The 12,305-nt window shown below is 48.3% G+C and overlaps 5 protein-coding genes across 5 annotated transcripts; 2 read left to right on the top strand and 3 right to left on the bottom strand.

Moving 5' to 3' along the window:
• Positions 1-1,383: 1,383 nt before the first annotated feature.
• HO133_007117 (uncharacterized protein) lies at positions 1,384-3,030 on the bottom strand (the record flags this gene model as incomplete). Its single annotated transcript, XM_037298010.1, has 3 exons — positions 1,384-2,266; positions 2,341-2,886; positions 2,963-3,030. The coding sequence occupies 3 exons, from the start codon at positions 3,028-3,030 to the stop codon at positions 1,384-1,386; spliced, it is 1,497 nt and encodes a 498-aa protein (XP_037156645.1).
• A 197-nt stretch (positions 3,031-3,227) lies between these two features.
• HO133_007118 (uncharacterized protein) lies at positions 3,228-4,075 on the bottom strand (the record flags this gene model as incomplete). The annotated part of the gene is given in 3 exon segments (XM_037298011.1): positions 3,228-3,692; positions 3,707-3,942; positions 4,012-4,075. 3 exon segments carry the CDS (start codon positions 4,073-4,075, stop codon positions 3,228-3,230), a joined length of 765 nt encoding a protein of 254 aa, XP_037156646.1.
• Positions 4,076-4,434: 359 nt separating this feature from the next.
• HO133_007119 (uncharacterized protein) lies at positions 4,435-5,590 on the top strand (the record flags this gene model as incomplete). The annotated part of the gene is made up of 4 exons (XM_037298012.1): positions 4,435-4,608; positions 4,663-4,715; positions 4,767-4,999; positions 5,055-5,590. 4 exons carry the CDS (start codon positions 4,435-4,437, stop codon positions 5,588-5,590), a joined length of 996 nt encoding a protein of 331 aa, XP_037156647.1.
• Positions 5,591-7,723: 2,133 nt separating this feature from the next.
• Positions 7,724-10,288, top strand: HO133_007120 (uncharacterized protein; the record flags this gene model as incomplete). Its single annotated transcript, XM_037298013.1, has 4 exons — positions 7,724-9,292; positions 9,354-9,467; positions 9,528-9,608; positions 9,659-10,288. The coding sequence occupies 4 exons, from the start codon at positions 7,724-7,726 to the stop codon at positions 10,286-10,288; spliced, it is 2,394 nt and encodes a 797-aa protein (XP_037156648.1).
• A 776-nt stretch (positions 10,289-11,064) lies between these two features.
• Positions 11,065-11,990, bottom strand: HO133_007121 (uncharacterized protein; the record flags this gene model as incomplete). Its single annotated transcript, XM_037298014.1, has 2 exons — positions 11,065-11,769; positions 11,907-11,990. 2 exons carry the CDS (start codon positions 11,988-11,990, stop codon positions 11,065-11,067), a joined length of 789 nt encoding a protein of 262 aa, XP_037156649.1.
• Positions 11,991-12,305: the final 315 nt, after the last annotated feature.

Raw genomic sequence — 12,305 nt, forward strand, 5'->3', positions numbered from 1 at the left:
TGATTGGCTTCGACGCTGATCCTTGAATGTGTGTGGAAAACAGCAGTGCTTCCCTGTGAGGTGAAATCGGCTGAATGACAGCGAATAGACCGAGGTTCAATCATATAAGCGCGCTTGAACGTCAATAAGTGAAACCAGTCTTGCCGCCAAAAGATCCTTGGTGCGCATCAATACCCACATCTTATCCGACCCACTTTATTTTATTTTTGGGATCATGGGATGATAACAATTAACCAAAAACATCGCTCGTGGTCCCTGCTGAGATTTTCTCCGAGAGGCTGACCCACAGGAAACACATCTCGATGCCCAGTGGGAGCCGCTTTCTCATCTAAACGTAAGATATTCGCTCGCCGCCTGCACGGCCCATGCCCATCAAATGATCTCATACCATCGGCATGGACCGTGATGACTTTCATGCCACGACCTGGTTTTTACCAGCAGGACCCTGACAACGCTTTAGAGCTTTGGCCATTCTGAGTACTGGTAGCCGCAAGGCTCTCGGGCACCGTGGGGTCCCCACTCCCGAGCCTGTTCGTTTCAAGGTCAGAACTGACCATACGGCAATATTGGAGGAAGGGTTCATCTTCGATTGCATCTCCGATTATTGCATCTCATGTTACGGAAGAATACGTCAGTATCAGATTTCGTTCATGATTGTATCCTCTCAACCCATTTCCACCAGTGTCCCGAGCGCTGTTAGATCAAAACTTGCTCACACATTTATGATTGAACGCATGAAAAGGAAATGGGACAGCACATGCGTACCTGGAGGTGATCTTCGCTTTAAGCTTGGACCATTCCTAGCCCATGTAGGAGAAAAAAAAAATTCTGGTAAAGTAATGGTTGAAAGCGTAGATCTCTGTTCTATACGAGCCAGCGAGAACGAGCGGAATATGTCGGCGCGTATCCAGGAACCGCCGGTGCGAGAGACTAGGAAAAAAGGCAAACCGGATCGCGGGATAAGTAGATCAATCAGATCTAGCCGGCGGGATTGGATGTTTCAGTCTCGACCCGTGGAATCTTCTGTCTTCGAAACCCTAGAAGTCGAAAAATGCCTCTTCGCCTCTCAAATTGAAGCGCTGGCAGCGACAGAATCCTGAAGGAAATGGCGGCAGCCAATGTGTCAGGCAAGCTGTCATCCTGGCTCAAAGCCCATCTGACCGTTCATTGCCGATAGGAACTATGAAGACAAGTTGCTCGAGGAGACCATAGTGTGAGGCATTTCTGTAGGGTCGATGGAGGACAATAGTTATACCAAACTTGTGAGAATCATAGCAGAGTCCCAAGTATCTCGGCGGGCTTGAAATAAGTACTTGCTATATCCTTGTACGGCAAACACTGCTTGAATTGGTGATATAATCTGCCGTAGCTTTTCCCGCTCTCCTAAGGCATACCATACCTCTTCGTACTCAATTCCCCAACCATGTCATCTGGGCCCAGTACGACTTCTTGAATTTTATCTCTAGTAACCCCAACCCTGCTAGCGACGCCGGTTATCCCATGCTCAAAGTCTCTCAAGACCGCAGCTAGTTGTCTGACTTGTTCCTCGGCGCTCTTTTCGACTCCATCCTGTCCTCTGTCGAACATCATCTGTTGCATTTGTTGCATAGCGTTGGACTCCACATCTTTCAGATAAGCCTCAACTTGGCCAATACTACGCTTGTAGGCGTCCAGGGTCTTTGACATTACATCGGCTTGTTTCGAGAAGTATTCCACAAGGGTTCGACTTGCGCCCACCTCTAAATCTTCTTCTGGAAATGACGATCCTCCACTTTGCGATATCCCTGTTGTGTTCCACATGCCGCTTTGCTGAAATTGTTGGGGCATCTTCAAGTTCTGGATGGTTTGAAAACTCAACTTCGCATCCGCTACATCGACCTTCACCAAGCCTTTGGCAAAGGCAATGGATTCTGCGTTGTTTTCCAGGGCTTGTTGCGTCGTATCTAATGCCTTCGTGCAGTACTCGACGTCTGGTGGTATTTGATGACACTTTTGATTGATGTCCTCGGTGTGTTGAGCACATTCTTCTTGACATCGAATCTGTCCTGAAATGAAATTGTCCACGTTTTCGATGACCTTTTGTAGGTCTTCGTGTAAATCATTGAAGCGTGTTGTGGAGCGAAGCTGGTTCACATCGAGAATCCGAACCCCTGGTACGGTTTGCTGCTGTTGAGTGTATTGACCAATCTGGCTCGGGAACAGCTTGCGGGCTGGGGGTGGCTGCATTGTAGACTGCTGGTTTTGGGCCGGGCCTGGCATATTGCCACTACGTAATTATTAGCCAGAGTTTGGGAACCCAGCGCCTTGCAAAATGCAATACACATGTGAGATAGTACAAACAATAGTGAGGACGTTTTGTTCTGGTCACTGGTTCCACCGAATAGACTGTTTTGCGGTTGCTGGGCTTGATTTTGCCCTACTGAGCCGAAGAGATTGGTCTGTTGAGGCTGAGGCTGTTGAGCGTTTGTGGAGCCAAACAATCCACCCGTAGTCTGTTGATTAGCTTGCTGTGACCCAAAAAAGCCTCCGCCGGACTGAGTATTTTGGTTGCCACCAAAGAGACTGGAACCCTGTTGTGGCTGCGAGGTAGTGTTGCCAAAGAGGCTGCTTGTCTGTGCCGGCTGAGAGGTAGTGTTGCCAAAGAGGCTGCTTGTCTGTGCCGGCTGAGAGTTGTTCCCAAAGAGGCTGCTTGTCTGTGCAGGCTGGGAGGTGGTGTCACCAAAGAGACTGCTCGTCTGTGCAGGCTGGGAGGTGGTGTTTCCAAAGAGACTACTTGTCTGTGCTTGCGCAGCGCTTGCATTTTGCTGAGGCTGTGAAGTGTTGAAGGATCCGAAGAGTGAAGTCGCCGGCTTGCCGCCCGATGGAGGAGGTAGGCTTGATTGATCACTGTTGAGCAGGTTAATGTGGTTTTCTTCAGCAACGCGAGCTAATGTTGCAAGAGCATTGTCCATTGTTCACTCACGGCAACGCATTTGCTGAGCTGGTGTTGATACTCAGGCCACCGGGCCCACTCTGAGATCGACCAAACATCCCTGGAATGTATGCTACAAGCCGCTGAAGAATGAGACAAACTGACAAACAAGCCGCGAGCTCGAACGCGGTATTGCCAAGACCTGACCAGAATGGAAGGTGTAGCGAAAATATGTGCTGGGGCGCGGGCTACCCAGTAGTGAAAAGCTAGCCAAGCATTGTGAGAACACTGAGAATATCGCTGCAATTGAACATGTTTACGGTACTGCATTCTCCGGATCCTCCCCATAACGATATCTAAGAAATAGATTACATCGTCGGTTAATCTCAGAATATATGAGATTCTCTACAGCCTTATGATCACCGTATCGAATTGCAGTAGATATTACCGAGTAGATATGTGTGTTACGATCAAATGCTAATCGTTCTGAGAAGGCTAAGCGAGACTCGCTCTGCACCCAAGAGTATACGTCCTCGAGAGCGTTAAGTAACTGCTCGTGACGTATCCCGTCGTCCTCGTCCTCGTCCTCGTCCTCGTTGTCCTTATCCTCGTCGTCCTTATCCGCGTCGTCCTTATCCTCGTTGTCTTTATCCTCGTCGTCCTTATCCGCGTCATCCTCATCCTCGTCGTCCTCATCTTCACTCGTAGTAACGATATCGATAATATCGTCATATAGCTTCAGAATAGTGTTATGTTCGTAGAGAATCCGAGTATCTTCTAGCTGTTCTATCGTACCCCGAAGCTCTTTATCTCGCTCTGCTTATTGAATACGAATAGAATTCTCCGAATAATAAGTATCGTAGTCTTATTAAGTGGGAAGACTGTGATCTCGATGTAAATCTTATACGTTAAAGGTTGGACGTTGTGTAGGATCTTGATAGCGAAATTTGAGATTATCGTATCGATGAGGAGGATCGGGGAGAAGTCTAGTAGATGATTTGTTAAAGCCTTTGAATGTGTATTGAGGAGGTCTATGAGGTGTTGTAGGCTGAGGTTGACAGCGTATTATTATGTTGTAGAGTGTGGGATCTCGATGTTACTATGAATTTTGTTGATTTCTCTAGAATTGTAGCTGATTTTGGGAGCGTAATTGCGAGAGGGCATGCTCATTTTTCTGTTGTTGACGCTTTTTTTAATAACGATTCGCAGTACGTATGGTAGTAGAAGAAGAGGCACCATAATCGAAAAGAGTTAACTGAGACATAATTTGTAGAGACAGAATTCTTTTGGAGAAGAAATGGAGAGAGACGGAGATAAAGTTGAGATTACTAACAAAATTTGATGTTCGTAGTTAAGAAATTTAGTTACTTCCCGAATAGGTACCTGGCTTTCTCGATTCAGATCTTGGCAGTACTTTTCAAAACTTGTCGACAGGAAGAAAGCTAGCTTTCCAACTATTCAACACTGCCTCCCAACTTCTATAATCGCCAGAGTTCCTGACTTGACGTTCGTGATTTTTCAAGATGGAGGAAGAAGATGAGGAAAGCATGTATGCGCCTGCTGAAAGCGCCGAGCCAGATCGGGGTGTGCATGCAAACAATGGGACCGGCAATGCACCAGTCAAAAGGGAGGGGAGGAATGATGAAGAGGATGGTGAAGAAGAGGGAGAAGAGGTAGAGGAGGACGAGAGTGACTCGGTTGGTGCGGCTGCCACCAGTATTCTCGCTCTATTCCTGATCGTCTTGCCATAGGATATAGATATCATCACTGAGCGAAAGGGCTCAGAAGCCAGACCAGAGCCTGCGTATGGCCAAACCTTAGCCAGCGCAAGTACTCAGCTAACTTTGCACCTTAGACAGCCTCGTCGTGTTGCTTCACTAAAGGAACCGCAATCTGGGACACCATCTGCAGAAGCAGTGCCCGCTGCTCAGCGCTCCCCAGCAATCAAAAACGAACCTTCAGGCAAAGAGACTCCAACGAGACTCGGCTCATCCTATCCAGCAGTCAAGATTTCCAATATCGAAGTCGACGCCAAACCCATCTACGAGCCAAATGGAAAACCAATTACAGATATCGACATGGATACCGGTGCGTGCCAGTATCTTGTCCTTTGTTGGTCGCAAGCTTACCCAGATCGTCTCAGATTTTCCCGAGGACGACAAGCCTTGGCGCCGACCAGGTACAGACATGACTGACTACTTTAACTACGGGTTTGATGAATTCACATGGGCGAGCTACTGCTTGAAGCAAGGCTCCTTACGGAAAGAGGTCACGGATTCGAAGAAACAAATGGAGGAGATGCAAAATTTCCTCAGCATGCCATCTGCAATGCCAGGTATGCCTGGAGCCCCTGGAGGTGCACCACCTGGTATGCCACCTATGGGTGGACCCGCAGATATGCCACCAGAAATGCAGCAGATGATGGCGCAGATGATGGCTCAAGGCATGGATCCCACGCAAATGGATCCCGCAACTTTCATGCAGATGATGCAGGGGGGTCAAGGAGGAGCAGGAGGAGCAGGAGATTCGAACCAGAACTTTGGTGGACAAGGATTTGGTCAACAGGGTCAGAATCAGCAGATGGGGTACGGATATGGTGGTGGTGGTGGTGGTGGTGGTGGTGGTGGAGGCGGCGGTGGGGGCAGAAATCAAGGCGGCCGTGGAAACCGCAGATGGTAGCCTTTACGAATAATCATCACAACTCAAACATCCAGATCGGTCACTGCTTGTCGGTGTATTTGTTACTGTTGAGCAAATTTTAGACATACTGCATGGGGCCTCGCTTATTCGCTTGCTGTTCGTAGATGTCAGAACGCTATTCTCTTGGCATTATGACTCTATCTAGACCTCACGGAGAAGGAGTAGTCCAAGGCAAGCATGAAACACCATCAATATGGGTATTTCCCTCTTGCAGACCTCTAGGATCCTTTTCTAGTCACGCTATCCATAGTAAATCCACTGGCTAAAGCTCTCTGTTCTCAACATGAGACCCTCAATGCCCAGAATTCTTCATCCTACTATCGTTTCTTCTCCGCCCAGCCAGCTTCTGTACCCTTCTTCGAGCACAACGCATCGAATGTACTAGCGTCTTTGCCGTTTGGAAGCCTTTCTAGCACTCACATGCCCAATCCGAAGGGACAATTCCTGGCACCTTCCCCAAGCTACTCCTCAAGATTGTGATTCCAGACGCAGGAACATATCATTCTCCCTTATCGTTTCTGCCAACCCTGATACCTTGCTCGCTTTGCTTGTCATATACGTCGCTGCTTGCCTATCGGTAGTCGCAAAAGCGCAGACGATGCGGAGTACCGCTTCTCCCATGCTTGAAATGGGGGAAAGAAGCACCTTCAAAGGAGCCCCGGTCCAAAGACAGCGCGATGCCTGTGACTTGTATCCTCCGCTAGAAATCTCGAGCAGTGCCCCATTTCGAAACATAGGCATCCAAGTCTTGCATGAGCTTGCGTGGACTTCAAACATGCGGGGAACGAAGGCTGCTTGGAATCCAAGTAGAAAGGCTTGCTGCTCTTGCTATTCTTGATGCTACCCCAACACTTTCGCTGGTGCCCATGAGTTCGAACTGCCAGTGCATCGACAGTAGAACATCTCTCTGCTTGATCCAGTACATCAAGCCTTCCCCCAAGAATTGAATGCCGCGCTCCTAAAGCTCATTTTAGGAACACTTTTTCATTCGATTCAGGTCTCAATTGAAGGCTAGCTCCAGGTGCGTAGATCAACAGAGAGACGTTTGGAGTGAAGAACACTTGCTCTCAATTGGTGCCATCAATCATTCGGATCGGCCACCACTTCTGTGAGGCTTATCAAGATCTCAAAGGTTTCTCTCCCAAGCGATTGTGTATTCATTACAACCCGATCACATTGACAAGACAATGAATGAAGGCCGAGGCCCATTGATGCTATTCACTGATGCAGCAGACATTGTATTGACCCTATTCATCCGCTGTACTTGGTATTGTCACTGCTCACCATTAGTGAATCAATTTTGCCAGCCATCTTCCCCTAACGTCTTCCCATTTCATCCCTCTGTATAAATTCTTCAAGCAGCTTCCACTTCTTCATACCATAACCCTTCATCGGCAACCCTCTCTTCCATCATCCTGCACCAGTACAGATTCTCCAACCTTGCCAATTCCTTTCATCCTTCATGCAATTTAGCTTCGTCAACCAAGCCATCGCTCGAATTTACTGACGCAATTTCGTTTGAGCTGCTGATTTCTTGAACTCAATTTGGAAACCCGATTTAGATACAGTGAACCATTGGTTATCTTGCATTGGTCAAATTCAACTTCGGTAAGTCTGATCGGCTACCTCGATACCATGGTTGTATGCTGTACTGCCCTAGAGTACTCGAACATTGACTAACAACGAGCTATTCTCGTGAACAGGAAATTCGCCATTCTGTCCAAAGCGCTTGCGCACTCCCTCAGAGCCTGAATCTCGACCCGTAAGCTATCAATCCTTTCTACTACGAATTGGCGCTGCACCGTCAGTAACTGCGAAAAACTTTGCGCTACCTATGCTGAATTTCCCCCAATGATTGGTCGCTATTGATGGTTACGTCTCTTCATGATACTGACACATGATGGACAGACATCCAGCATCGGAACTTCCGGTGCTACTGATCAGATTCCGCTCAATTGATTATCGCAACTTTCTGGGCTTCACTCGTTCAGACGCCAGTTATTCATCTCCCTATACTCGAAACAGTCACTTTTTACAATTCACCAACGACTCTCTGCATTGACTTGAGACATCAGGTTACTAGAGTCGTCCAGTGCTGGAAATTCTTACATCATGGACCAAACTTATCAACAAGACTTCCAAAAAATGCAAGAATTTGATGCATGCTGTCAAAATGGCAGATTTGAGGATATGCCATTGAGCAACGAGCTCCTTGATTGCTTCGATATGGATTTCTATCAAGCAACAACGCCTGGGTGTCTTCCGTCACCCAACTCCTCCAACCCTGATTTACCTGGCAGTGGTCGACAGAGTCCATTTGCAAGCGGATATGGCTCCCAGCCAAGCGATGGAAGCTCGGGTACGGACAGCAATCCCTCGGGCCTACACCTACTACAACAATCGCACGAGTCGCGCACAAATACAAGCTCGAATACAAGCAACGGCCACCCCAGCACAAATCAAAGCTTCTCGAATGCAAGCAACAATTCCGCAAAAACACTCGTGCAACAGGGGGAACCCTCAATGACAAGCGCGAATTCTACCAATGCGAGACAAAGTCAAACTCACATTGCACCCTCTGGAGGCCTACTTTGTATTCCAAACAATTCGTTCCAGAACCATGCAGCTACAGCATCATCGAATGATTCTTTTGAGCAAACAACACCAACTGGGAGGCCAATGTCAACACATGTACCAATTGCACCCAAAGTACTGAACAACACATCTTCCGCTAGCGTACCCGCTGAGATACAAGCTTCACCGACATTGAAGCCTCAGCACTTTGTACGACATCCTTCACATTTACGCCATCAAATTCATCCTCAGCTACCACAGTTTTCACCATTTGATATGACTGCTTCAGGTGTTTATACTACCGACCAAGTGCCAGACACCATGTCACTTAACTATGGCTTCACCGACGGCCAAGCGCCTAACGTGTCACTATCTCATGGTGACTACCAAAATGTACAGCATGCATCGAATAGGCCCCCATTCCGTCGGATCGCCAGCGCACACAATCCAAGCCGAGGATCTCAAGTCTTGCAGAACCATCAGCCTTTTCAAGAGAGCAGCTTAAGGACCTCAGTGACATCAAACTCGGGACAAAATCCTTGGGAAGCTGGGCATTTCCAGAAGCCACAGTATCCCGACCCCCAACCAATGTTCCAACAACAATCCATTCGCTCGCCGTACATGGGCCATCACCACCTCTCAGGGTCCCCAGGGAAGTCAATGCCCAGCCACTCACCGAAGCAGTATCGTATGCAACTTAGCGACACTCGAGATGCGCGTTTCATGAGCCAGGAACCGACAAATTCCAGCTTCAACGGGTCGAGCCCAATGAGCGTAAAGCGCGAGCTGTCTTCACCTGGTTCGGATCACGTGGTGTCCACCCCCAACTTCAAGAGTCAAATGGCCCCGCGGGAGATACAGAAGAAGCGACGCGTAAAGCAGGAATTGAAGAGTAATGATGACAACGAGGTGGTCATCGATCCCGTCGCGCTTCAAACAGCGGATTTGACGCACTTGAGCCCAACAGATCACACTAATGTCGCAGCATTGGTTGATGCAATGCATAATACAGACAACGTTGAGGACAATCTAGGCATGCAGAAAACCTGGGAGAAAGTTCGCAAGGCCAAAGCGTTGAGAATTAGAGAAGTATGCGTGGACTTGTTGGTGAGTGCGAACCTTTACAATGTGCTCTTGAAGGCAATGATATTGACTTCAGATACTTTAGAATTTGACTAAGCAAGCTCAACAACAAGAAGGAACTCCCCTGGGGGAAAAGAGACCTATCAATCAGTATTCATCATTTGAGAAGCGTTTCGATGCCTTGTGCGAGACTCTTACGGTACTCCCACCCTCTCTCATTCACTATGTTGGGCGAACTCTGCTGATATTGTGGTCTTAGTTTCAAAAGACGGTGTGCAAGCATTTGATAGAGCCTCCTTACTCTTACAGTGTGGTTGACGATCCGCAATACGCGAAAGATGTATGTTCCGTTCTTCAGCATTGACTTGATCCAAGGCTGACATTCTGCAGCGCGTCAAGAACAACCGCCGAGTCAATTATCAGAAGGCAGAGGCAATCCGTCTAGGGCGTGAGCATCTGGGTGAGAAAGGTCAGGGCAAAGGAAAGCCCATGATAAAGACGAAGAAGCGTGGACAAGCCCAAATGGAAGATGATCAAGATGACGAGGAGAATTCGGGTGACGAGCTGTTAAGTGACGGAGAAACGGATAGGTCGCTTTCCGTGCTTGAACCCAAGTTTGCTCGTCCGAATCCTCATACTCCTAAGAGGACTAAGCCGGTAAGTCGCTCGAAATATCAGTCTATTGATGGCGTGATGGTTGATACTTCCCAATCTCAGTCTACAAACAGCAACCAGCATCACGAGCAGAAAGCCAGCCTTGAAGCCGCATATTTACTACAGGGTCAGAATCTGGAAGACCCCTTTACCCAAGGCTTGCATCAGAACATTTATGCTTCCCCTCAGCCTTCGGAACACGACCGAATGCTCCATAGACTTGCCGCCAGTCAGCAAATGCCCACTGCGGATCAACACTGCGACTTCCAATCCAGCAATGAAACCGGGGACGTTTTTTACGGAGACAACTCCACCGGTGGCAGTGACAGTGAGGGCCTTGGCGGTATCGGCTACGGATACAGTTGAGCTGTGCGAGGACTTGCAGGTGCTTTGGCATTTCGATACTTCAGCTCCAGCACACGCCATGGGAAGCCTCTTCAGTCTTGAGGGTGGGCGGCACTGTCTCCAGCATCCATTCTACCATTTCAGCATCATTCTCGAAAAGTCTCTAACTCATGGGCTACCGCCATCACTCGTCTACCGGGCCCGGGACCCCACCTTCACATCTTCGCATCCGCCCGACGAATTCGGCAATGTCGTTCCTCCGCTTCGTCGAATAGGCTCCGTCTCCGCTCAAAAAACCCCCCGGCCTCTACGAAACTTTTTTCAGTCTTTCTCGGTTCAAGCAATTCACGACTTCACGACCCAGCATAGCGACGGCGTACTCCACGACCAGCATACGTTTCCAAACATGTTTGCATTCCTCGGCGCCTTCGTCCTGCCACACTACATTATCACGCGATGTATCCGTGGCATACGATAGACTATTCTTATCAACCTCCCCGTGCGCATAGCTAGCGGAGGAGCAAATAAGGGTATTGACGACTCATAGAGCGCTGTTGTCTTATCGATGCAGAGGGATAGAGAGCGGTCGATTGTGTCATTCATCTTGTACATACTTGAGCAGGCGTGTTCGAGCCTTTTATGGCTATGCGAGATGCCTCTCATGTTAGCAATCAGTCATGCAGTTCTTCAAGTCAAACATTAGATCCCGCAATTAAGCAACGTGAATTGGTGGGCTGCTAGAGTTTCAATGGTAATGCTCGCCAACAGCAAATGCTGTCAGCCTTCTATTCCAGGTTCTACCTGCCCTGATTAAAATTCATGCTATAACTACCAGTATTCGGATCTTTGTCCATCTTGAAATTATCCGTCGACAGCCCGAACGGTTTCAGTATACCATTGCCCAATTCCTTCAGCTTGCCCATCATATCGCCCATCTCCCTCTCCTTGGCTGTATTGATGCGTGGCGGTAGACTTCTCAAAGCTGCCTGGACGATCTTTTGGTCTTGTGGTGGCAGCGTCGGTAGTTGTGCAAGAGCTTTGTAATCATCCTCGGCACCTTGTAGATTTCCCCATCCTCCTTGCTCTGAATTTGCTTTCGCTCGACGCATGAGAGCTTTGGAGCGTATGCGGAGGATGTCATCGCGCCGCTGGTCACTCATTTCAAGCTTCTTAAGCTCTTCTTCTGCTTCCGCGCCTTCGCCTTCAATCTCCACAACACCTCCGTCTTTCTCGGCGTCATCCTCCTTGTTCTCTTTCTTCTTGGGCAAGAGCCTGTCCAAGGCATCTAGAGCCGTTGTAGCTGACTCAACAGCCGCTTTCCAGTCCTCGAGCTTCAAGTGGCAGGCAGCGATGTTACTTTTCAGTACGGCGATTTCGTACTCTAGGTAGTTCGGGCAAGATGACAGCGCTTTGTCGTACTCGCCTATGGCTTGTGAGTACTGTGATGAGGTAAAGAATTTGTTTGCTGTGCTTTTTTGCGCATTAGACTCCTGTAGCAAGGCCTAAAACGTGTCCATCAGCTCCTGGCCGGAAATAAGACAGAAAGAAAGAGAGAAAGAGAGAGAATGCGCCCATTCGCAGCGTTTGAGGGGAGGAGATAAGCCGAGGGGAAGGGACCATGAGACGAGCATGAGCTTACTGCTTCTTCCTCCTGGGAAAAACGTGGAACAAGCGAGGCTTCAGATTCGTCAGGCAGATCGGGAGATGGATCTGGAAGTGCCATGTGTGACCGGCTATAAAGTTTCTTGTATTACTATCTATCTATAACTTTGAAGGCCCTTGCTTGATAAAGTAAGTAGTAGTACATTACTCCGTACTACATTAGAGGTAGTACCTGAGTAAGTACTCTACTTTAGCTTGTTTGCATTAAGCGACAGCCGCCAATGCAAGCGCGCATCTACTCTAAGAGTAAGAGTCTAAAGTACATACTTACTTTTAAGTCTCTAACTCGGAAGCGAAAATAAAACGGGGAAATCCAAGCAAAACTCTCACAACGTGGTAGAAAGTCTAGTAGAAAGTTAGGTCAAGGCGGTGAAGC

Source organism: Letharia lupina, assembly GCF_014066315.1.
Source record: "Letharia lupina isolate WasteWater1 chromosome Unknown contig_3, whole genome shotgun sequence".
Taxonomy (NCBI): Eukaryota; Fungi; Ascomycota; class Lecanoromycetes; order Lecanorales; family Parmeliaceae; genus Letharia; species Letharia lupina.